Source organism: Schistocerca piceifrons, chromosome 4 (assembly GCF_021461385.2).
Source record: "Schistocerca piceifrons isolate TAMUIC-IGC-003096 chromosome 4, iqSchPice1.1, whole genome shotgun sequence".
Lineage (NCBI taxonomy): Eukaryota > Metazoa > Arthropoda > Insecta > Orthoptera > Acrididae > Schistocerca > Schistocerca piceifrons.
In genome coordinates this window covers 269,044,208-269,068,270 of record NC_060141.1, presented here as the reverse complement: position 1 = coordinate 269,068,270, position 24,063 = coordinate 269,044,208, and the positions used below count along the sequence as shown (strand labels likewise).

At 40.9% G+C, this 24,063-nt stretch overlaps 1 protein-coding gene across 2 annotated transcripts in view; it reads right to left on the bottom strand.

The window, feature by feature from the left end:
* The window catches only part of LOC124795166 (band 3 anion transport protein), a 590,830-nt gene that overhangs the window by 20,717 nt on the left and 546,050 nt on the right, over positions 1 to 24,063 (bottom strand). For both annotated transcript variants that reach the window (XM_047259057.1, XM_047259058.1), the window contains exons 22-24: positions 22,712 to 22,926; positions 1,481 to 1,689; positions 1,198 to 1,368 (exon numbers count right to left, since the gene is read on the bottom strand). In XM_047259057.1, the coding sequence (XP_047115013.1) occupies positions 1,198 to 1,368; positions 1,481 to 1,689; positions 22,712 to 22,926 (595 nt within the window). The remainder of the gene's footprint in view (positions 1 to 1,197; positions 1,369 to 1,480; positions 1,690 to 22,711; positions 22,927 to 24,063) is intronic.

The following is a 24,063-nucleotide window of genomic DNA, read 5'->3' as shown; positions in this document are numbered from 1 at the left end:
TGGCATCTCTAGCAGTTTGCTATGGTACTGCCAAATGGGGATTTCAATGTTTATTGGAAATGAATACATGTACCTACAAACAATCAAAAAATTAATTAAGGTGAGGTGATATTAAAACTTTATGACTTGCCTTTCCTGAACATCTAGGAACCAACTGCTTCTGTTCCAGTACGCAGATTACTAATGCAATTATGGCACTGCCTGTTTCTATGACCTGCTGGCATTTATTATATGCTAAAATGTAGATAAAGTTACCACACATACTGTATAAATGTTTGCCATGATACAGAATGATTTGATACAGAATGTAAGAGTGAAGACAAAGTGATGGTAATGTGACAGTGTGAATCATATGTTATCTGGAATTCCAGAAATTGCTGTGTATGCATTATGTGGAAATATTATATGTGCCACACTACGGCACACAATTAGAAGCATTGAATTGCATACTGGAAGAACAAAAGTTGTAATGGTTTGGATTACCACTGGGCACTGTTGGCAAGCTTGGACCCTGGAAGTTCCAGGTATTTTTGATATTCATAGGAACTGCAAAAGATGAAATCATACCATATCTACAGCAGATACTTCTACTGAATTTCATTACAACAGTACTCAAAACAACAGGTGATAAAATGCTGACAATTATAGGAGATATTTCTTACACTAAACTTAACTCTGCATGAAAGGGCGGGCCATGAAGGCCCAACGGTACCACCCAGCCACTGTGTCGTCCTCAACCCAGAGGCAACACTGGATGTGGATACAGAGGAGCATGTGGTCAGCACACTGCTCTCCCGGCCATATGTCAGTTTACAAGACCGGAGCCACTGCTTCTCAATCAAGTAGCTCCTCAGTTTGCCTCACAAGGACTGAGTTAACCCCGCTTGCCAACAGTGTTCGGCAGACCGGATGGTCACCCATCCAAGTGCTAGCCCAGCCCGACAGTGCTTAAGTTCTGTAATCTGACGAGAACCAGTGTTACCACTGCGACAAGACCATTGGCAAGATACTTCTTATGCATTGGTGAATGCTTCTCGGCTACAACATCAATGTCTGTATGTGTCTGTTATGCATGAGTAGCAGTTATAGTGTCACATATTAAGATTTCTTTAAACAAATTCTAACTGAACCTGAAATATTCATGCCTCATTTATATAATTACACACTGTAAGTAGAAATATCCACAAAATTACTTACAGCTCTCAGCTCAGCTGGTGAAAACAGAAACCTAAGCTGTGCCCTCAGAGGAACCATAAGTATGAGGAAAAATGGAAATGCCAATGAGGCTTCAGTTGACTTGACAATCCACAGTACTGCTAAGCACAATAGCTGGATGATTGTGAATAAGTGCATTTTCATGGTGCGAACCTGAAACACATTACAAGCTGACATCAATGTGTTAATAATGCAAAACATACTCTTCTTAAAAAGAAGATACAGTCAATAAATGAATCTAGACATTTAAAATTTCATATCTCACCCTTCGCACGTATGCCACTTGTGGGTGGTGTTTGACTGGCATGAAGAACAGTTTAAGTCGCTCAAAAAACTGAATACCACTTGTAGATGAGATTCCCATGTACAGAAATACTCCAAAAAGAACTGACATAGGCACCAACCTAAGAAGTGGCGCCATTAAAACTGACATACCCACCATTACGGCAACAAGAAGTGCACTCAGTCGTTGCTCTGGAAAAAATAAAGAAAGATTTCAGAATATTTTTTATTATTATTAAAATGCTTGTGATCTCTACATCTCATAACCAAAACTCTTTTTTGGTTCACTGAAACTGAATAGTAAAAATTGCAGTAAAAAAATGCATGCTAAATAGGTAGCCTAACTATGTCATGTTAAAATACATAAAATTTTCAAAGACATTTTTCATTACTGAGTTGCCCAAAAGGTTTTTCTAATACAATGTTAACGCAATGAAGAAAAGAAAATTTGCTGTGAACAGTTATTTAAATTATGAGTTGTTAATGTTTCTTAATGTTAGTTTTTGTTTTCTGTATCTAAATTGACATGTCTGCAATTGTGTTTATCTTCCTTGAGGAGTTTCATTATCATTATCTAGAACAACACCTTAACAGGGTGGTCAACTAGTAAGTTAAAAGATCATATCATGCTGCAGCAGCTACCCATGAAGTATGTGAAATTATTTTGTTATTCACCATCTTCTTGACACTGAATAAATCTATATAGCCATTTTGTGGTAGCCATGTGAAATGTTTACGCTCCATTAAATGTCATTGAATAAATCATTCCTTTAGAGTAATCCAAATTTGCAAGCAGCCTCATTCATTCATTTTATTCTGAAGAAGAAACTTCATGGATGCGGAAAAAGTCAAAGTATACATCACCATAGTAAAATTTTCGGGATGTTTGGTCTTTGAAAGAAGCTGGTGCTTCCTCAAGTATCTTAAAATCTGTTCTTCTCTACTGTTAACACCTGCCTTGATACCAACATAATGGCTTATACATTTATCAACAACTGTAATTTATGATACATAATAATAGAGCCCAGCCTGCAATTAATACAGCTACTAGTCATGTAGCTTTTAATTATTGAGTCTAGATAATAAAAAAAAATTGTTCGGGAGTGGAATGCTAGAGAGATAGTATGATTGTAGTTCGACGAACCCTCTGCCAAGCACTTAAATGTGAATTGCAGAGTAATCATGTAGATGTAGATGTAGATGTGATAGACTGTGTAGAAGTTGCAGCACAGCTGGAAAATGACCCCACTACTTTCACAGTTAGGCTTGCCTTCAATGAAGTAGCAACACCTGTCTATTAGCTTAGACCAAAAGATTCAGTCATTCTTCCAATGGGTGGATAATTTCTTTATTTTACTTATTTAGATGCCAAGAAGGTAACCAGAGGGTGAGTTACTGTGAACAGTTTAGTGATATGATTGTTCTCATCAGAAGCAACAGCAAACCAACACCAACATCAATAGTTCAGGTATGCTGATGTCACAAGTACAGGATGAAGAGATAGACAAAGTATATGAAGATACTCAACAGCTAATTTAGTGTGGAAAGAGAGATGAAAATCTAATAGTCATGGGGGAATGGAATGTGTTTGTATGGGAGGGAGTAGAAAAGGGTTACACGAGTATACGGGCTTGGTAGTAGGAATGAGAGTGGAGTTCTGCAATAAATATCAGTTAGATGTAACGTATACTCTGTCCAAGAATCATGAGAGGAGGAGGTATACTTGGAAAAGGCTAGGAGATATAGGAAGATTTCAGTTGGATTACATCATGGCCAGGCAGAGATTTCGAAATCAGATACTGTATTGTAAGACTTACCCAGATCAAAATTTAGTAGTCATGAAGAGTGGGCTAAAACCTAAGAGACTAGTCAGGAAGATTCAATATGCAAGGAAGTGGGATACAAAAGTTTCAAGGAAAGAAGACACATTTGGAATTCTCTGATGCTATAAATACTGAGAAAATTAACAGCTCAGCAGACAATTCAGTTAAAGAGGAATGGACATTTCTTAAAGGGGCAATCACAGAAAATGGAAAGAACTGTAACTGTAAAGAAACCATGGATAATAAAAGAAATACTTCAGTTGATCAACAAAAGAAGTAAGTAGAAAAAGATTCAAGGAAGTTCAGGAATACCGAAATACATACCACTTAGGAACAAAATAAATAGAAACTGCAGAGAAGCTACAATGAAATGGCTGCAAACAACCTTTGGTGAAATGAAAAGCTAGGGCAGTAACATTAGGAGTGCAATGAGAATTCCACTGTTAAATGCAGAGGAGAGAGTAGATACATGAAAAGAGCATACTGAAGGCATCTACGTGGGAGAATACTTATCTAATGACATGACAGAAGAATAAACAGGAATAAATGGAGAAGAGAGAGTGAATTCAGTACTAGAATCAGAATTTAAAAGAGCTTTGGACAACTTAAGATCAAATAATGTTCCATTTGAATTTCTAAAATCATTGGGGGAAGTGACATTGCTGTATGGAATGTATGAGACTGGCGACATACTATCAAGAGTTTCAGAAGAACATCATCTACACAATTCCAAAGATAGCAAGAGCCAACAAGTGTGAGAATTATCATGTGATCAGCTTAACAGCTCAAGCTTCCAAATTGCTGAAAAGAACGATATACAGAAGAATGGGGGAAAAACTGAGGATTAAAAGACGATGATCAGTTTGGCTTTCGGAAAGATAAAGGCTAAAGAGATGTAGTTCTGATGTTGCAGCTGATAATGGCAGCAAGACTGGAAAATAAAAAAGAAAATAAAATTTAAAAAAAATCTAGACATGTTCATTGGATTTGTCGAACTGGTAAAAGTGTTTGATAATGTAAAATGGTGCAAGATGTTTGAAATTCTGAGAAAATCAGTTACAGACAAAGATGGATAATACACAATACGTACAAGAACCAAGAGGGAACAATAAGACTGGAAGACCAAGAACGAAGTGCTCAGATTAAAAAGGGTGCAAGGTAGGAGTATAGTCGTTCATCCTTATGTTCAATCTATACACTGAAGAAGCAATTACAGAAATAAAAGAAACCTTCAAGAGTGGGATTAAAATTCAGGGTTAGTCTATCAATGAAATGAAATGTTCATATGGCACTGTTGGCCAGGAGGCCCCATCCGAGGAAGTTCGGTCACCAAGGGCAAGTCTTATTACAGAAGAACGCCACACTGGGCAACTTGCGTGCCGGTGATGAGGATGAAATTATGAGGAGGGCAACACAACACCCAGTCCATGAGCGGAGAAAATCTCAGACCCAGCTGGGAATCCAACCCAGGCCCGCTGCATGAGAGGCAAGCACATTACTACTCCGCTAAGCAGGTGGACAGATTCTATCAATGATAAGATTCACTGATGACCTTATTATCCTCAGTGAAACTGAAGAAGTATTACAGGAGAAACTTAACATGCGAAATAGATGAAATTAAGGGGTTCTGCAATGTAGGCAGCAAAATAAACCATGATGGAGAGAGCAAGGAGGGCATAAAAAGCAGACTAACACTGGCAAACGGGATATTCCTGGTCAAGAGAAGTTTGCTGGCATCAAACATATGTCTCAATTTGAAGAGCAAATTTCTGAGAATGTACATTTGGAGCACAGCATTTTACAGTAGTGAGACATGAACTGGGAAAATTGCAACAGAAGTGATGTGGGATGTGGTGCTATAAAAGAATGTTGAAAGGTAGGTGGACTGATAAGGTAAGGAATAAGGATGTTCTCCACAGAATTGCCAAGGAAAGGAACATATGGAAAACACTGACATTGCCACCTTTAATCTAGCTCATATTTCAGTAAGTCTAAGTAAGACATTAATATCAAATTTAATCCATAGGTAACAAATCAACACAAGCTGTTAGCACTCCACACAATAAAGCTTAATACACCAAAAAGATGCTGTTGTTTAGCAATCGAATAATTTTTGTGATTACTTTACTTACTGAGACTTCCTCACAGGTTAAAATGGTTTGTGAGACCAGGACTTTAACCTAGGACTTCTGCCTTTCACAGGCCATTCGTCTACAGACTGAGTTGCCCAAGCATGACTCACAACCCACCCACCTAGCTCTACACCTGTCAGTAGCTCATCGCCTAATTTCTTACCCTCACAGAAGTTCTCATGCATACCTGGTGGGAGAAGCTCTCCTGCAGAGATATGGCTTAGTCAGAGGCTGTAGGTGTTTCCAGAATGAATTCATTCCACTTTACTTGTTGTTTACTTGAAGAGATACCAGCATACATTGCTGGCAGACCTTTTTGAATGTTATGGGGACTCTGGTACGATGTTGTCAGCTGCAGATGTTTTGAATTTAGTGTTTTGTGAAAATAATGTTATGAAAATAATGTTACAAAAAGTGCACAATAACTGTTAAATGCTGCTTAGTCTGTGTTCAGTGTAATCAAAAATGTCAGTGCGGAAAGATGGATCTTTCAGTGAGAAGTGACAGTAACTATGCGACAGTATGGAACTGTGTAGATTGTAAACAAAAAGCAGCAATCATAGTCAAGAAATGTGTACTTGTGAGGCAGCTAAGATGATTGATAGTATCATAAAGGAAAACCTATACATTATTTCCATTTTAAGAGCCTTGCAGGATGAACTAAAAAAACTACATGAGAAATAAGAAATAAATCCACGTCAATCAGCCACTCGTGAGTCTCATATTGTACGAGCAGAAAATCTAATAATCTCTGTCAGTAATTCTGAATGATCTATGCAGTAATGATGAGGTAAAACAATGTGCAAACATGTGAAAAGAAACATAAGTGAAGTGTCTAGTGTAATTAGTAATTCTAAGGCAAGTAAAGTGAGCAGAAAGAAAAGAGGAATCACTGGTGATAGCCACAGTAAGTGACTAACTCTAGAATTACTGAAAATAATTTGACACACTATGTAATGGGCATCGTAAAACCTGGTGTGCATGTCATGTATGTACGTAACTGGACGTTTTGTGAGTAAGAAACATGATAAACATGATACAATTGTATTTGTGGTGAGTCTACAACATGTATTGCAATAATGCAATTACATTGTTACAGAATGTTCTAAGACAATTTGTTCTTCTAATCAGCACAAATATTATTGTAATTAATCATAGCAAGAGACATGATATACCAGAGTGATCATGTGTGAACAAGGAAATTGATAGAAAAATAATAATCTTAAAAGGTTTTCTATTAAGTTCTCTAATGTTAAATTAGTAGATGTAAGCATATTTGACAGGTCATGTTTTACTACCTTAGGTAATTTTTTTACTACCCATGACCTTCACATGCCAAAAAAGGGAAGATCCAAGCTAGTACACACAATAAATAAACAAATTAGCCCTCAGTCTTTCACACCAACCAAAGAACTAGGGTAGAACAAAAGTATTAATATGTTTATTAGTGTAAACAAGGTTTTCTGCAAGAGCCAAGTTCATCTGAACAGTTCTGTAATATATCAGATAGGAAACAAGTCCTGAAACAAATGTACATAAATATTCAGTATCTCAGAAATAAACTAGATCTCTTGTCACCTTTTGTGACTGAACATGGCTCCTATGTCATTGTGATTACTCAACATCATCTTAAACCTGAGGAATTAACATTTTATAAATTAAAAGGTTATATTCTTGCTAATAGGTACTGTAGATAGTGGGTGGTTATATTTGTTCAAGAAGCACTGATCACTGTGAAAACGTCATTACTGGACAAACACAGTGGCGAAATAAATCTAGAAATTACTGCCGTTACTCTTTAACTAAAGGGAAAGGGTAGAAGTTACACAAAGCTCAAGGTAATAGGAATTTTAATAATCTCTGCTCAGCAGCTAGCCTGAGTGGCCCAGTAATCTCAGTATACTTGGGGCCCTGAAGATTAATGCAAACTCAAACAACATGACTAACTTGAGGCTGTCAGAAATATTGATTTTACACAACGTTGTAAACATAGTGCACACTGATACAAGAGTGACCGACTACACATTCAGCAGCATAGATTATTTCATAATCAGTAAACATGCCACTAAGCATAGCAATGACCACTATTGTGACTGTTTAGTACATAGGTATAAACACTGCAGAAGCAACAAATGTTACTGAACAGAGACAAGTCCTGAATGATCAGAATGCAAACTGCCTCAAATGTAAACTAACCCAGGAGGAATGGAATAGTGTTTATAAGGCAGAAGGCTCAAACAATAGATGCGATGAATGCTATGAAACAATTCTGAGACATTATAATCATTGTTGCCCAGTGAAAGATGTCAAAAGGAACTCTAATACACAGAATGAATCCAAGGCTGAAATTACCCAGTAGTCTGATTAAACTCAAGCAGAATGTTCATGGCCTCTTCTTACTTTATAAATATAAAAAGGTTATCAATCTCAAGGAAAAATAATGCAAAGTCATGAAAATGTTTAAGGTAGACATTTAGAATTTCAGGGAAAAGGTTCACAGTGATTCAGTCATTAAATCTGACAATGTGAGCTCATTAATCAATACCAGAAAGCATCATCAAATGTGAATACGAAACAAATAAGCATATTGCATGAGGGAAAATTTATAGAACAGCCAAGAACAATCTGGCACATTTTTAATACATATTTCATCACTACATGTGTTATTCCAACTCAACCTGTTGACCAAAATAGTCAGATAAACATCTGCTCATCCCAAAGTGACGATGATGATGATGAAGTCGCATACTCTTTGACAGAGGGTAGGGGAACAATGCAGGAGACCCGCACTGCCGTACTACACAAGGTCCTAGTGGAAGTGGTTTGCCATTGCCTTCCTCTGATTGTAATGTGGATGAATGATGATAAAGACGACACAACACCCAGTCATCTCGAAGCAGGTGAAAATCCCTGACCCTGCTGGGAATCAAACCCAGGACCCTGTGCTCAGGAAGGGAGAACGCTACCGTGAGACCATGAGCTGCAGACAATCTCAAAGTATTTCTTTGATTTAATTCACTTTTACTTACAGTTCTGAATTTAAAGTTCATCCCTAAGTATAAACTTTAAATTCAGAACTGTGAGTAAACTTGAATTAAATCAAAGAATCAACACATTAAAGACCAGACTCTCAGCCTCCTGAAATGAGATATCAGATGCACAAGTTATGAAGTGTCACAAAGAATTACTTAACTTATCTCATTAACTGCTGTATTAGGGAAAATACCTACCTACACTCATTCAAAATGAGCTTAGTTAAATTAGTATATAAGAACGAATCCAAAAAACAGGTTGAAAACTAAGGCCAATTTCATTAATCCCGTATTTATGGAAATTTTTGAATACTTTTTGCTGTGACAAGTCAGTGATTATTTCGAAAAAAATAATCTATTCATTGAAACACAACATGGTTTCAGAAAAACCATAGCACAATCATAGCAATAGATGAAGGAAATTTGGCAACAGACATATTCCTTGATCCTACTAAAGAATTTGATTTGTTAAAGATGACCTATTAGTAAAGAAACTTCAGACATATAGCTTAAAATATTCAGCAGCACTACTGCTAACCTGGTACCTGTTGAACCAGAAGCAGTGCACGAAGCTAACCTATCACATTAATGACCGAATTATAATCTCCCAAACTTCTAGTGAAACAATAAAACAAGAAGTACTCCAGGGCTCAATTCTTGGCCCCTTTCTCCTCTTAGTCTATGTGAATACGTCACCCAGTCACAAAACTACAAAATAATGAGTTATGAAGATGACACATCTCTGCTGTTTTTTGGTAAAAATACGTATGAACTTACATCTTCTGCAATGGATGGAGTGATAAATATAGTTAAGTATTTTCAAGAACAAGATCTAAAGATGTAAATATTAATGAATCACAATTATTATCATTCAAGACTGTTAACTCTAACCATACCTATATAAAAAATATATGTGGAACTGAAGAAAGAGACACTGAGAGCTGCAAATTCTTACACCTACACTTAGATGGAAACTTATGATGGTCAAATAATATTAATTTTGTATGTGAGATGATTAACAGTGGATTATACACTCCTGGAAATGGAAAAAAGAACACATTGACACCGGTGTGTCAGACCCACCATACTTGCTCCGGACACGGCGAGAGGGCTGTACAAGCAATGATCACACGCACGGCACAGCGGACACACCAGGAACCGCGGTGTTGGCCGTCGAATGGCGCTAGCTACGCAGCATTTGTGCACCGCCGCCGTCAGTGTCAGCCAGTTTGCCGTGGCATACGGAGCTCCATCGCAGTCTTTAACACTGGTAGCATGCCGCGACAGCGTGGACGTGAACCGTATGTGCAGTTGACGGACTTTGAGCGAGGGCGTATAGTGGGCATGCGGGAGGCCGGGTGGACGTACCGCCGAATTGCTCAACACGTGGGGCGTGAGGTCTCCACAGTACATCGATGTTGTCGCCAGTGGTCGGTGGAAGGTGCACGTGCCCGTCGACCTGGGACCGGACCGCAGCGACGCACAGATGCACGCCAAGACCGTAGGATCCTACGCAGTGCCGTAGGGGACCGCACCGCCACTTCCCAGCAAATTAGGGACACTGTTGCTCCTGGGGTATTGGCGAGGACCATTCGCAACCGTCTCCATGAACCTGGGCTACGGTCCCACACACCGTTAGGCTGTCTTCCGCTCAGGCCCCAACATCGTGCAGCCCGCCTCCAGTGGTGTCGCGACAGGCGTGAATGGAGGGACGAATGGAGACGTGTCGTCTTCAGCTATGAGAGTCGCTTCTGCCTTGGTACCAATGATGGTCGTATGCGTGTTTGGCGCCGTGCAGGTGAGCGCCACAATCAGGACTGCATACGACCGAGGCACACAGGGCCAACACCCGGCATCATGGTGTGGGGAGCGATCTCCTACACTGGCCGTACACCACTGGTGATCGTCGAGGGCACACTGAATAGTGCACGGTACATCCAAACCGTCATCGAACCCATCGTTCTACCATTCCTAGACCGGCAAGGGAACCTGCTGTTCCAACAGGACAATGCACGTCCGCATGTATCCCGTGCCACCCAACGTGCTCTAGAAGGTGTAAGTCAACTACCCTGGCCAGCAAGATCTCCGGATCTGTCCCCCATTGAGCATGTTTGGGACTGGATGAAGCGTCGTCTCACGCGGTCTGCACGTCCAGCACGAACGCTGGTCCAACTGAGGCGCCAGGTGGAAATGGCATGGCAAGCCGTTCCACAGGACTACATCCAGCATCTCTACGATCGTCTCCATGGGAGAATAGCAGCCTGCATTGCTGCGAAAGGTGGATATACACTGTACTAGTGCCGACATTGTGCATGCTCTGTTGCCTGTGTCTATGTGCCTGTGGTTCTGTCAGTGTGATCATGTGATGTATCTGACCCCAGGAATGTGTCAATAAAGTTTCCCCTTCCTGGGACAATGAATTCACGGTGTTCTTATTTCAATTTCCAGGAGTGTATATACTCAGTCACCTAGCAAAAATAGTTACAAACCCTACTATTAAAACTGTTTGCTATGGAACAATACATCAATTAACAAATTATGGTACTGAATTATAAGACTCTGCTGCAGATACGCACCTCAATAGATTAATGTTGCTGCAGAAGAAGGCAATTAGAATAATCCATGGTTTAGAGCCTCATGATTCTTGCACAGATGATTTTGTGCAACATAAGTACCCTACAGTATATTCCTTGTATGTATATATACATACCAACAATTAAAGGGAACAGCCATGGGTACCAGGATGGCCCCCTCGTATGCCAACCTATTCATGGGTCGCTTAGAGGAAGCCTTCCTGGTTACCCAGGCCTGCCAACCCGAAGTTTGGTACAGATTTATTGATGACATTTTCGTGATCTGGACTCACAGTGAAGAAGAACTCCAGAATTTCCTCTCCAACCTTAACTCCTTTGGTTCCATCAGATTCACCTGGTCCTACTCCAAATCCCATGCCACTTTCCTTGACGTTGACCTCCACCTGTCCAATGGCCAGCTTCACACGTCCGTCCACATTAAACCCACCAACAAGCAACAGTACCTCCATTATGACAGCTGCCACCCATTCCACATCAAACGGTCCCTTCCCTACAGCCTAGGTCTTCGTGGCAAACGAATCTGCTCCAGTCCGGAATCCTTGAACCATTACACCAACAACCTGAAAACAGCTTTTGCATCCCGTAACTACCCTCCCGACCTGGTACAGAAGCAAATAACCAGAGCCACATCCTCATCTCCTCAAACCCGGAACCTTCCACAGAAGAACCCCAAAAGTGCCCCACTTGTGACAGGATACTTTCCGGGACTGGATCAGATTCTGAATGTGGCTCTCCAGCAGGGATACGACTTCCTCAAATCCTGCCCTGAAATGAGATCCATCCTTCATGAAATCCTCCCCACTCCACCAAGAGTGTCTTTCCGCCGTCCACCTAACCTTCGCAACCTCTTAGTTCATCCCTATGAAATCCCCAAACCACCTTCCCTACCCTCTGGCTCCTACCCCTGTAACCGCCCCCGGTGTAAAACCTGTCCCATGCACCCTCCCACCACCACCTATTCCAGTCCTGTAACCCGGAAGGTGTACACGATCAAAGGCAGAGCCACGTGTGAAAGCACCCACGTGATTTACCAACTGACCTGCCTACACTGTGAAGCGTTCTATGTGGGAATGACCAGCAACAAACTGTCCATTCGCATGAATGGACACAGGCAGACAGTGTTTGTTGGTAATGAGGATCACCCTGTGGCTAAACATGCCTTGGTGCATGGCCAGCACATCTTGGCACAGTGTTACACCGTCCGGGTTATCTGGATACTTCCCACTAACACCAACCTGTCAGAACTCCGGAGATGGGAACTTGCCCTTCAGCATATCCTTTCTTCTCGCTATCCGCCAGGCCTCAATCTCCGCTAATTTCTAATTTCAATTTGCCGCCGCTCATACCTCACCTGTCTTTCAACTTCATCTCTGCCTCTGTACATCCGCCCCGACTGACATCTCTGCCCAAACTCTTTGCCTTTACAAATGTCTGCTTGTGTCTGTGTATGTGTGGATGGATATGTGTGTGTGTGAGAGTGTATACCTGTCCTTTTTTCCCCCTAAGGTAAGTCTTTCCGCTCCCGGGATTGGAATGACTCCTTACCCTCTCCCTTAAAACCCATATCCTGTTGTCTTTCCTTCTCCTTCCCTCTTTCCTGACGAGGCAACCATAGGTTGCGAAAGCTAGAATTTTGTGTGTATGCTTGTGTTTGTTTGTGTGTCTATCGACCTGCCAGCGCTTTTGTTTGGTAAGTTTCATCATCTTTCTTTTTTTTATATATATATATATATATATATATATATATATATATATATATATATATATATAGAGTGTGAGCGTTTCACTAGCATATAGTGCTGCTGGCTTAATTACTGCGCAGTAGTGTCTGATTTTTGTGTTCGAGGAGATGCATTTTTTATTGTATATATATATATATATATATACAATAAAAAATGCATCTCCTCGAACACAAAAATCAGACACTACTGCGCAGTAATTAAGCCAGCAGCACTATATGCTAGTGAAACGCTCACACTCCACACAAAATGTGATTTAGAAAAAATACTAAAAGAACGCAAAATTATGAGAAAGATTTTAGGTCCAAAATTAACAGAAGAAGGATACCGGATACAATCAAGAAGAACCACAGAAACTATATCAAACCTGGCAGCAGACATAAGAAGGCGAAGATTAAAATTTTATGGACATGTCACTAGACTTCCCCCCACACGACTCACCAACAGAATTCTCACTTACATAGAAAAAGTCAAATCAACAACACCATGGATTAGCCAAGTAAAATTAGATTTACAAAAAGCAAATATTGAACTTAAAGATGTCAAAGATACAAAAACTTTTAGAAATAAGGTGGAAAAGTGGATTGTATTGTCGGAGAAGGAAGCACTAAAGAGACCAGGAACAAAATGGACAGAAGAAAGAAAAAGAAAACATGGAGAACGAATGAAAGAAGTATGGAAGAAACGACGTCAGAAAGCTTTGCGTGATCCTTCTGGGTCCATTCGCGATAAGTAAGTAAGTAAGTATATAAGGGAAACATTCCACGTGGGAAAAAATTATATATAAAAACAAAGATGAGGTGACTTACCGAACGAAAGCACTGGCAGGTCGATAGACACACAAACAAACACAAACATACACACAAAATTCAAGCTTTCGCAACAAACTGTTGCCTCATCAGGAAAGAAGGAAGGAGAGGGAAAGACGAAAGGAAGTGGGTTTTAAGGGAGAGGGTAAGGAGGCATTCCAATCCCGGGAGTGGAAAGACTTACCTTAGTGGGAAAAAAGGACAGGTATACACTCGCACACACACACATATCCATCCACACATACACAGACACAAGCAGACATTTGTAAAGGCAAAGAGTTTGGGCAGAGATGTCAGTCGAGGTAGAAGTATAGAGGCAAAGATGTTGTTGAAAGACAGGTGAGGTATGAGCGGCAGCAAATTGAAATTAGAAATTAGCAGAGATTGAGGCCTGGCGGATAAGGAGAAGAGAGGATATACTGAAGGGCAAGTTCCCATCTCCAGAGTTCTGACAGGTTGGTGTTAGTGGGAAGTATCCAGATAACCCGGATGGTGTAACACTGTGCCAAGATGTGCTTGCCATGCACGAAGGCATGTTTAGCTACAGGGTGATCCTCATTACCAAGAAACACTGTCTGCCTGTGCCCATTCATGCGAATGGACAGTTTGTTGCTGGTCATTCCCACATAGAAAGCTTCACAGTGTAGGCAGATCAGTTGGTAAATCATGTGGGTGCTTTCACACGTGGCTCTGCCTTTGATCGTGTACACCTCCGGGTTACAGGACTGGAGTAGGTGGTGGTGGATGGGTGCATGGGACAGGTATTACACCGGGGGCGGTTACGAGGGTAGGAGCCGGAGGGTAGGGAAGGTGGTTTGGGGATTTCATAGGGATGAACTAAGAGGTTACGAAGGTTAGGTGGATGGTGGAAAGACACTCTTGGTGGAGTGGGGAGCATTTCATTTCCGCCGTCCACCTAACCTTCGTAGCCTCTTAGTTCATCCCTATGAAATCCCCAAACCACCTTCTCTACCCTCTGGCTCCTACCCTTGCAACCGCCCCCGGTGTAAAACCTGTCCCATGCACCCTCCCACCACCACCTACTCCAGTCCTGTAACCCAGAAGGTGTACACGATCAAAGGCAGAGCCACGTGTGAAAGCACCCACGTGATTTACCAACTGACCTGCCTACACTGTGAAGCTTTCTATGTGGGAATGACCAGCAACAAACTGTCCGTTTGCATGAATGGACTCAGGCAGACAGTGTTTGTTGGTAATGAGGATCACCCTGTGGCTAAACATGCCTTGGTGCACGACCAGCACATCTTGGCACAGTGTTACGCCGTCCGGGTTATCTGGATACTTCCCACTAACACCAACCTGTCAGAACTCCGGAGATGGGAACTTGCCCTTCAGTATATCCTCTCTTCTTGTTATCCGCCAGGCCTCAACCTCCGCTAATTTCAAGTTGCCGCCACTCATACCTCACCTGTCATTCAACAACATCTTTGCCTCTTTACTTCCGCCTCGACTGACATCTCTGCCCAAACTCTTTGTCCTTACAAATGTCTGCTTGTGTCTGTGTACGTGCAGATGGATATGTGTGTGTGTACGAGTGTATACCTGTCCTTTTTTCCCCCTAAGGTAAGTCTTTCCGCTCCCGGGATTGGAATGACTCCTTACCCTCTCCCTTAAAACCCACATCCTTTCGTCTTTCCCTCTCCTTCCCTCTTTCCTGATGAGGCAACAGTTTGTTGCAAAAGCTTGAATTTTGTGTGTATGTTTGTGTTTGTTTGTGTGTCTTTCGACCTGCCAGCGCTTTCGTTTGGTAAGTCACATCATCTTTGTTTTTTGATAAATTTTTCCCACGTGGATTGTTTCCCTCTATTATACACTCCTGGAAATGGAAAAAAGAACACATTGACACCGGTGTGTCAGACCCACCATACTTGCTCCGGACACTGCGAGAGGGCTGTACAAGCAATGATCACACGCACGGCACAGCGGACACACCAGGAACCGCGGTGTTGGCCGTCGAATGGCGCTAGCTGCGCAGCATTTGTGCACCGCCGCCGTCAGTGTCAGCCAGTTTGCCGTGGCATACGGAGCTCCATCGCAGTCTTTAACACTGGTAGCATGCCGCGACAGCGTGGACGTGAACCGTATGTGCAGTTGACGGACTTTGAGCGAGGGCGTATAGTGAGCATGCGGGAGGCCGGGTGGACGTACCGCCGAATTGCTCAACACGTGGGGCGTGAGGTCTCCACAGTACATCGATGTTGTCGCCAGTGGTCGGCGGAAGGTGCACGTGCCCGTCGACCTGGGACCGGACCGCAGCGACGCACGGATGCACGCCAAGACCGTAGGATCCTATGCAGTGCCGTAGGGGACCGCACCGCCACTTCCCAGCAAATTAGGGACACTGTTGCTCCTGGGGTATCGGCGAGGACCATTCGCAACCGTCTCCATGAAGCTGGGCTACGGTCCCGCACACCGTTAGGCCGTCTTCCGCTCACGCCCCAACATCGTGCAGCCCGCCTCCAGTGGTGTCGCGACAGGCGTGAATGGAGGGACGAATGGAGACGTGTCGTCTTCAGCGATGAGAGTCGCTTCTGCCTTGGTGCCAATGATGGTCGTATGCGTGTTTGGCGCCGTGCGGGTGAGCGCCACAATCAGGACTGCATACGACCGAGGCACACAGGGCCAACACCCGGCATCATGGTGTGGGGAGCGATCTCCTACACTGGCCGTACACCACTGGTGATCGTCGAGGGGACACTGAATAGTGCACGGTACATCCAAACCGTCATCGAACCCATCGTTCTACCATTCCTAGACCGGCAAGGGAACTTGCTGTTCCAACAGGACAATGCACGTCCGCATGTATCCCGTGCCACCCAACGTGCTCTAGAAGGTGTAAGTCAACTACCCTGGCCAGCAAGATCTCCGGATCTGTCCCCCATTGAGCATGTTTGGGACTGGATGAAGCGTCGTCTCACGCGGTCTGCACGTCCAGCACGAACGCTGGTCCAACTGAGGCGCCAGGTGGAAATGGCATGGCAAGCCGTTCCACAGGACTACATCCAGCATCTCTACGATCGTCTCCATGGGAGAATAGCAGCCTGCATTGCTGCGAAAGGTGGATATACACTGTACTAGTGCCGACATTGTGCATGCTCTGTTGCCTGTGTCTATGTGCCTGTGGTTCTGTCAGTGTGATCATGTGATGTATCTGACCCCAGGAATGTGTCAATAAAGTTTCCCCTTCCTGGGACAATGAATTCACGGTGTTCTTATTTCAATTTCCAGGAGTGTATATATATCATCAAAAAATTCTAGAAAATGCAATGAATACATGACCGCAATACTATAAATAAAAACAACTACTTTAGGCAAAGAACTAATCTGAAAATAACAGACCACAGTCCATACGCCAGTGGTCAAATCTGGTTTAACAAACTGCCAAAAGACTTATGTGTACATGATGGAAATATCTTCAAAAGGCAACCAAAATTTTCATACTCACTTTCTGAATTTTCAGTTGAAAACATGTGATCTTACAATTTTTATCACTAATTAGACATATTTTAACTGTATACCTACTTTTGTGGTCTTACATTCTCATTTGTGTGCTTGCATTGCAGTTTTGTTACGTTATATCAATAACTCAAAATAATATAGAACAACAATGACATTTGAATCATAATCTTTGATGCCTATGCAAATGAATAAACATAAGTATTTTAGAGGTACTTGCACATCTGACTGACAGGCTCTAACCCATCTTTATTTAAATCTTTCTTTACAGTTACTTTCTACAGTTTGGAATAATTTATTGAGTTCGTTGATCATTTCTTTGGCATCAGCTGTCTCACTGCAAGTATCAGGAAGCTGTAATTTATTGTGCATTGAGAGTTTCACCTCTTCAATCTCTTGTGACTATATTGGTTTATGATCTTTAGTTTGTGTAACGTACCATGCTCAGAAGTAAATTGTTTGGTGCAAATAAAATTTTGTACTGGCATCTGAAAGACATGATCAGATCTCTACATCTCACGGGTACACAACATTGGTGAGTATGTTAATGAATAGAGCTGCAATACTCTGCGACAGGTAGAATGACCACAGGTGTGCATAACTGTTTTTCATATTTAACATTGCTACCACACCTGATAAGGTGTATAAAGGGAAACTACATTAGCTGTTGAATTATCACTGTGTGTGTGTGTGTGTGTGTGTGTGTGTGTGTGTGTGTGTGTGTGTGTTTTGCTGTGTGAGAAATCATTACCAGTACCTGACACAGTTTGAAAGGAGCTTTACTGTGGGTTTCCATTTGGGTGGCAGATCAAATTGTGCATCAGAGATATTTGAGAGGCATTCAGATGTAAGTGTGACCTAATGTTTGATTGCTTGGGAATGTAAGGGGAGGCATACTCAATCTCAATGTTCCAGTCAACCCCATCTGACCACCACAAGGGAGGATCACCATATTGTGCACCAAGCACACTGTAACTGCTTCACATCTGTGTCTGCCATACAAGGGCAAGCAGTGGACTCTGTGCAACATTCTGTGTGATCTCACCATTGGTCGCAGACTAGCAGCAGCCACACTTGGGACTTAGTGTCCCCTGCATAGGCTGCTGCTAACAGCACAACACAAATAGCTGAATTTACAGTGGTGTCATGGCTAGGAAGCACTGACTGCTCAAGAATTGTGCTGCATTATGTTCAGTGATGAGCTGTGGTTCCATAGTATAACAGATGACCACTGTCAGTGAGTATGATGGTGAACTGGGGAGGTCCCATTCTTCTAATGTTTCGGAGAGGTGCAACAGTGTTACTCCTGGTGTCATGGTGAGGCAAGCCATCTAGTAGACTTCAGGTCATGGCTGGTAGAGATTGAGGGAATGGTGACTCTGCAATAGTACATCATGTACATCTTGCGTCCCCAATTGGTATCTCTAAGGCAGCAATATCATGATGTCATTTTTCAACAGTACAATACCCATCCTCACATAGCATGAATCTCTGAAGTGTCTGCATGATACTGAGGTATTCCAGTGACCAACAGGATCCCCAGAGCTGTCTCCGATAGAGTGTGCACGGAACCAGCTCGGACATCAGTTCCATCCAAGAGCTAGCACCCAGGATTTCAACAACCATTTGTAACAGTTGTGGTCAGAATGCCTCAGAAGAGGACACAAAGGTTCTGTGACACTCTTCCTTATGGTATACATCTCAGGCATAAAGGGTCAAAGTCATACTGATTAAGTGGGCCCATATTGCAAAGTTCTTTGTAAATTTTACTCAATTTTGTAATAATTGTAACAGCATCAACATATACTCTCAATCCTCACTTTCTAAATGCTTCTCTTTTTTTGGTCAGGCATTATATGTGTATTTTAGCTCAAAAACCGATTCATTCCAAAAACCAGCTACTTTGTAGTTTAAACTCTAAGGCTCATTCAATATGTAATGCCCCACATTTTTTTCTCGGGACATACTTATTGTTAACATGTCTTGTCCATGTCATATTTTTCTACATAGTCTCAGCCGCGTTCTATGGCCGTATGCCAACATTGTGGAAGAGCATATATTCCCTGCTGGTAAAAGCCCTTGTCCTGTAGGCACAGCTATGTTTTCACTGCATGATTGACCCTCTAATCATCTCAAAGTGTGTTCCCCATTGAGAATCTTTAATCGGCCCAAAGAGATGGAAGTCTGAAGGTGCACGATTCAGCATGTTTGGAGCAGTGGCTGTGACAGGATGCCCTGAGCGTGGCTGATCGTGGAGCTCTATTTCTGCATTTCCTGAGGTTGTAACTTCCTTTATCCATCACCCAACTGTACCTCTATCAACTGTAGCATCGCCATACACTACACACAAACATTTGAGGATGTTCACCATGATTTCTTTTTCTGTGCACAAGAATTCAATAACAGCACATTCCTTGTAACGTGAGTTGTATGTAGACGCCACTCTGACACTGTATTATGACTGTGCATCTGCCAGAATGGTTCAAAACTTTACCGGCGCACAGAACAAACATCAAATGTGAAGCACCAACAAGGACGTCTGTCTATGTATAGTAATGGCTTTTTTTAAACAAATGTGGGGCACTGCTTATTGAATGACCCTTGTATATTTTTAGATAATCAGTTGAATAAATTTCTATTCGTGCCCATATAAATGCAGGTATTATTTTGACTAAATTTTGTTTTCTGTGTGACAGTGTGGAATAATTTGTTAATATGCCCTATGTATTGTTTTTTTATGAGTGCTAGTGTAGTTGTTATTTCCCCAAAGATTTTTTAAAATCTGTTTTAAAGTAAGTATTTTTCTCTTTCCAATGATACTGGCCAGAATACTGAGACACTGTAACGACAGTCAGCACACAGCAGTACGTAATCTAAATTGTGGACATTTAAAAGAAAGTAATAGTTATATTTTGAAGGCTAAAATGACCCTTTATTATGTGATTACAACAAATCTGATCCTGCAGAAAATTTTACATAAGAGTAGTAATTTCAAATCTTGCCTACTTCAATTTTAGGAGAAATTAAATTAATTTAAAATTATTTATTGAATTTTTGACAGCAGCAGATGAATTTTTTTTAGTATTTTAGGCTGGTAATCTGGCTGCTATCATTCTGGATCACTTTAAGATAGAGGTATGAAATTTTAAACCAGCCACTGTGTATCTAAATAAACCATTTGTACCAAATTTCATGGAAATTGACATTGGTGAGATGCATTTTGCCATTTTTCTAGTTCATTTTACATGGATGAACCATGTTTATTCCAAATGGCTACCACTTCCTCGATCCTTATTTCTGTCATTTCAGTATTCACCATTAAGTTTTCTCTGAGAGTTAGCTTAAAGTCTAAAACAAAAATTTCCATGTAAGATATTTTGTGATCTGATTCTGTCCTGCATGTAACAGTATTCCTAGCCCAAGAGCTTAGGCAACCCATTTCACAATAACATATTTCTTTAAATATAGAAGGAAGCTACCTTGATAATAAATATTTGTATTTTTTGGCTGTTTGTCTGTGATATTCTGACTGTAACAATGAAAAAGTTTGCATAATTGTCAAAAATCATTCTGCAATAAACGACTGACAAATTGTTAAGTACAAACTTACACTTAGTATTCAATAACTGTTGCGAAGTGATATTGAAGTGTTACAAATAAAATGTGCTGCTTTAGAACACAGATGCAAAATTCTAGGGAACAGTAATACTATTAAAAGTCAATGAAAATAGCTGTTTCAAAACTCTAAGATCATATGCAATTAAGAAATGCGCTACATCTAAAAGGGTAGGACAGGACAATTTAGAAAAAAAGAACTGTGTAATGATAGTACACAAGGAACAACAGTCAATACATATTAAAAATGTAACCAGTAAAAAGTCTGCATCCAGGAGAGTAGAAAACAGCACTGCTGTGTTAAAAATCACGTGCAAAAGTGGATCCTCAAAAACAGATAGGTTCATGAAATCTGCAAAGAATACTTCTGCAGCAATACAAAAACAAATGCATCATGGAGTAAACATCCAAATATTCAGGGACAGCCATGCATGCAATGTTTCAAACTTTGAATCAAACTCTGTTAAAGACATGATGAGTGTATTAGCTGTTCTCAAGCCTAGAGTGAAAATCAAAAACATGATTAGCAAAGTCAAAAAAGAATGTGCCAATTCTAAAAAAAGTGATTGCCTTGTTCTCACAGCGGGATCAATGTTAACAGCAATGTGCTTAGTGTGTTTCTAAAAAAAATTGGTCATTATTTTGCAACTGCTGTTGATTACAAATGTGATATTGGTGAACCACATATGAGATTTGATTGGCAGACTGGTCTTGTGTAAATAGTGAAATTCGATGAACTAATGAATAACTTCAATATTTTTGTTCAAAGTTCAAAAACAAAAGACGTCTCAATGACATCAGTTATGACAAATGCATGGCCAACGCCTGCATCAATCTGGGAAGAAGAAACTCAGATATAAATAAGGCTGATGGCAAAATAATACAAGTAAGCAGCTGCAAGACAAACTGAGTGCGCACATGTATGAAAACTAATGAAAAGGGGCAAATTCGAAGCAGATTTGGCCCAACATTAACAATACTGAACAAGTATTCATTGCACAGGTGGACTACATTCATCCAGCATTTGAGACTGACAGTAGCTAATGATTTCCAACAAACTTTGCATATAATTTAAACCTTTACAAAACTTCTTTCTCACTGTCACCCCCCCCCCCCCCCACACGCACACACACACACAAAATTATGAGAAAAAAAAGTTTATCACTTACTATGTTTCCGTTGTCAATGCAGTAAAACTTTAGCATTGGGCATGACATTTTAATTGATTACTTATTTACAATTAACACTGCAACACATTTTGCAGACAGTATCTGCATATAGCACTGAATGTACCTGCAAAATTGTATCATTTTTTGACACACAGTTCAGGCGATATGACGTCATAAACACTGAGATGTGTGAACAACTAGCTTTGCATAAAATGGAGAGAAAGTTACTCACCCAATACTCATCAAGTGTTTGAAACAAGAGCACTTGGTGATTTCCAACAGACTTAAAACATAATTTCAGATCTTTTCTCACTTACATGTTTAAAAAATTAACTCCTTTTAAAGTAGGTGTTTGAAGCTGTTTTATGTATAGGAGTTTGACTCTTGCCTCAAACAATCATATCATATCAAAAATAAAAATAAAGGTTGATGGCCATGAACAATTAAAAATGTCACAGTAACAGCAGCAGACTGAGGCAGAACTGGTAACTAATATTGAGACATCAGAGCTTCTGTGAATCTTACAAAGTAAGAGATACCAGTAAAGGTGAAGCTGAGTGAGAAAGTCATGAGCCATGCCTGGATAACTCAGTAAGTAAGAGTATTGCCCTTGAAAGGCTAAGCCCTGGGTTTGAATCCATGACCAGCATACATTTTTAATCTACCAGGAAGTGGCAAAGTAAAAAGTTCATACCAAAAACCAAATTTGTGGTTTTGAAAGCTAACATCTGTTCACAGATTGTTGTTGCCAGTTCACTTGCCAGCAGTCAGTGAATAAGTTTCTTATCTCACTGCCATGATATAATGCAGTGATGATCACTTACCTTTGACTTCAATTATGTGTGGTTTTTCTCCAGGTGCGTGTGTTCGAGACATTATAGTCACTGCCGAAACATGGGTAAGTGAACGTACAGTTGCAGCACACATCCAAGGTGCACCAATTAATCCACAAAAGGTGTTTGATAAACAAACAAGAAGAATATCTAAGTGAAAACCTGAACCTTTCTTCAATTTACGGTCCTTCTTATCTATTATGAGCCTGGAATAAAATGACAATCAATAATTCTTTTCTTGTATAACTGAAGTTTGTAGTTTTTGTTTATGATAACATTTTTGCTCTTTATTTCAAAAAGCTTTATAGGTAACATGAAATACATTTATAAAATTATAAGACAATATTGCTTGCCAGTACTTTACCTTTGGGAGGTGAATTATTCAGTACTGTCGACGGACACATGAAACAACACTGCTGTGCAAAACGTACAGATGAAAGTAACTTCTTCATGATTTGTCACTGCCAAGTAAGATAGCTTGATGGAACTTGGACCATATATAGAAAGAACTACTACTGTATAGTAGAAAAGGTAAGTGAAAGAATATGTAATGAAGCAAGCAAAAACTTATGCTTTTATTCAGTCACCTGGACATTACAAAAGGTACAAGATGGGTCTCACTAGAGTGTGTTATCACCAAGTGTAGCAAAGCATGCTCTGCAACATGCTCCCATGCAGCCACAAGGTTAATATGAAATTTTTCTGGTATGGCATTCCATTCCTCCACTAGCACAATTGACAGCTGCTGGATGATCGTAGGTGCATGTGGATGTGCTACGATATATCTCCCCAACATATCCTCAAAGAGATTTAAGTTTCTTTTTTTTTTTTTTTTTTTTTTTTTTTTTTTTTTTTTTTTTTTGTGGGGGGGGGGGGGGGGGGGGAGGAGAGGCAGACCAGTCCATCCATTCGCCAGATATCCTCTTGTTCCAAGAGCTCTCCCACCTGCTCTGTTCAATACAGTCATGCACTGTCATCCATAAAGGTGAAGTCAGAGGTGAATGCATTAATGAAAAATGGGATTATAGCATCGCAATAACACCAACTGGTGAGTGTAATGTGCTACTGTGTTCAAAGATGCAGTAAAAATTACATATTACCACCACTCACCAAATGAGGATACATCCAGCATTGTCAAATGTGACTGCATTGGTGGTCCAGGGTTATGGTGTAGCAAGGCATAGTATCACATGGGTACACTGACTTTTCAGCCTTTGATCACAGCAGCACGCCACACTCACCAATCAACATTATTGTCATTTTGCACTTCTTCCTCACATTTTTCTTAACAAGAGTGCGTTCAGCTCTGACTTCAATTTTATGGACAATGTCGTCAAACAGCA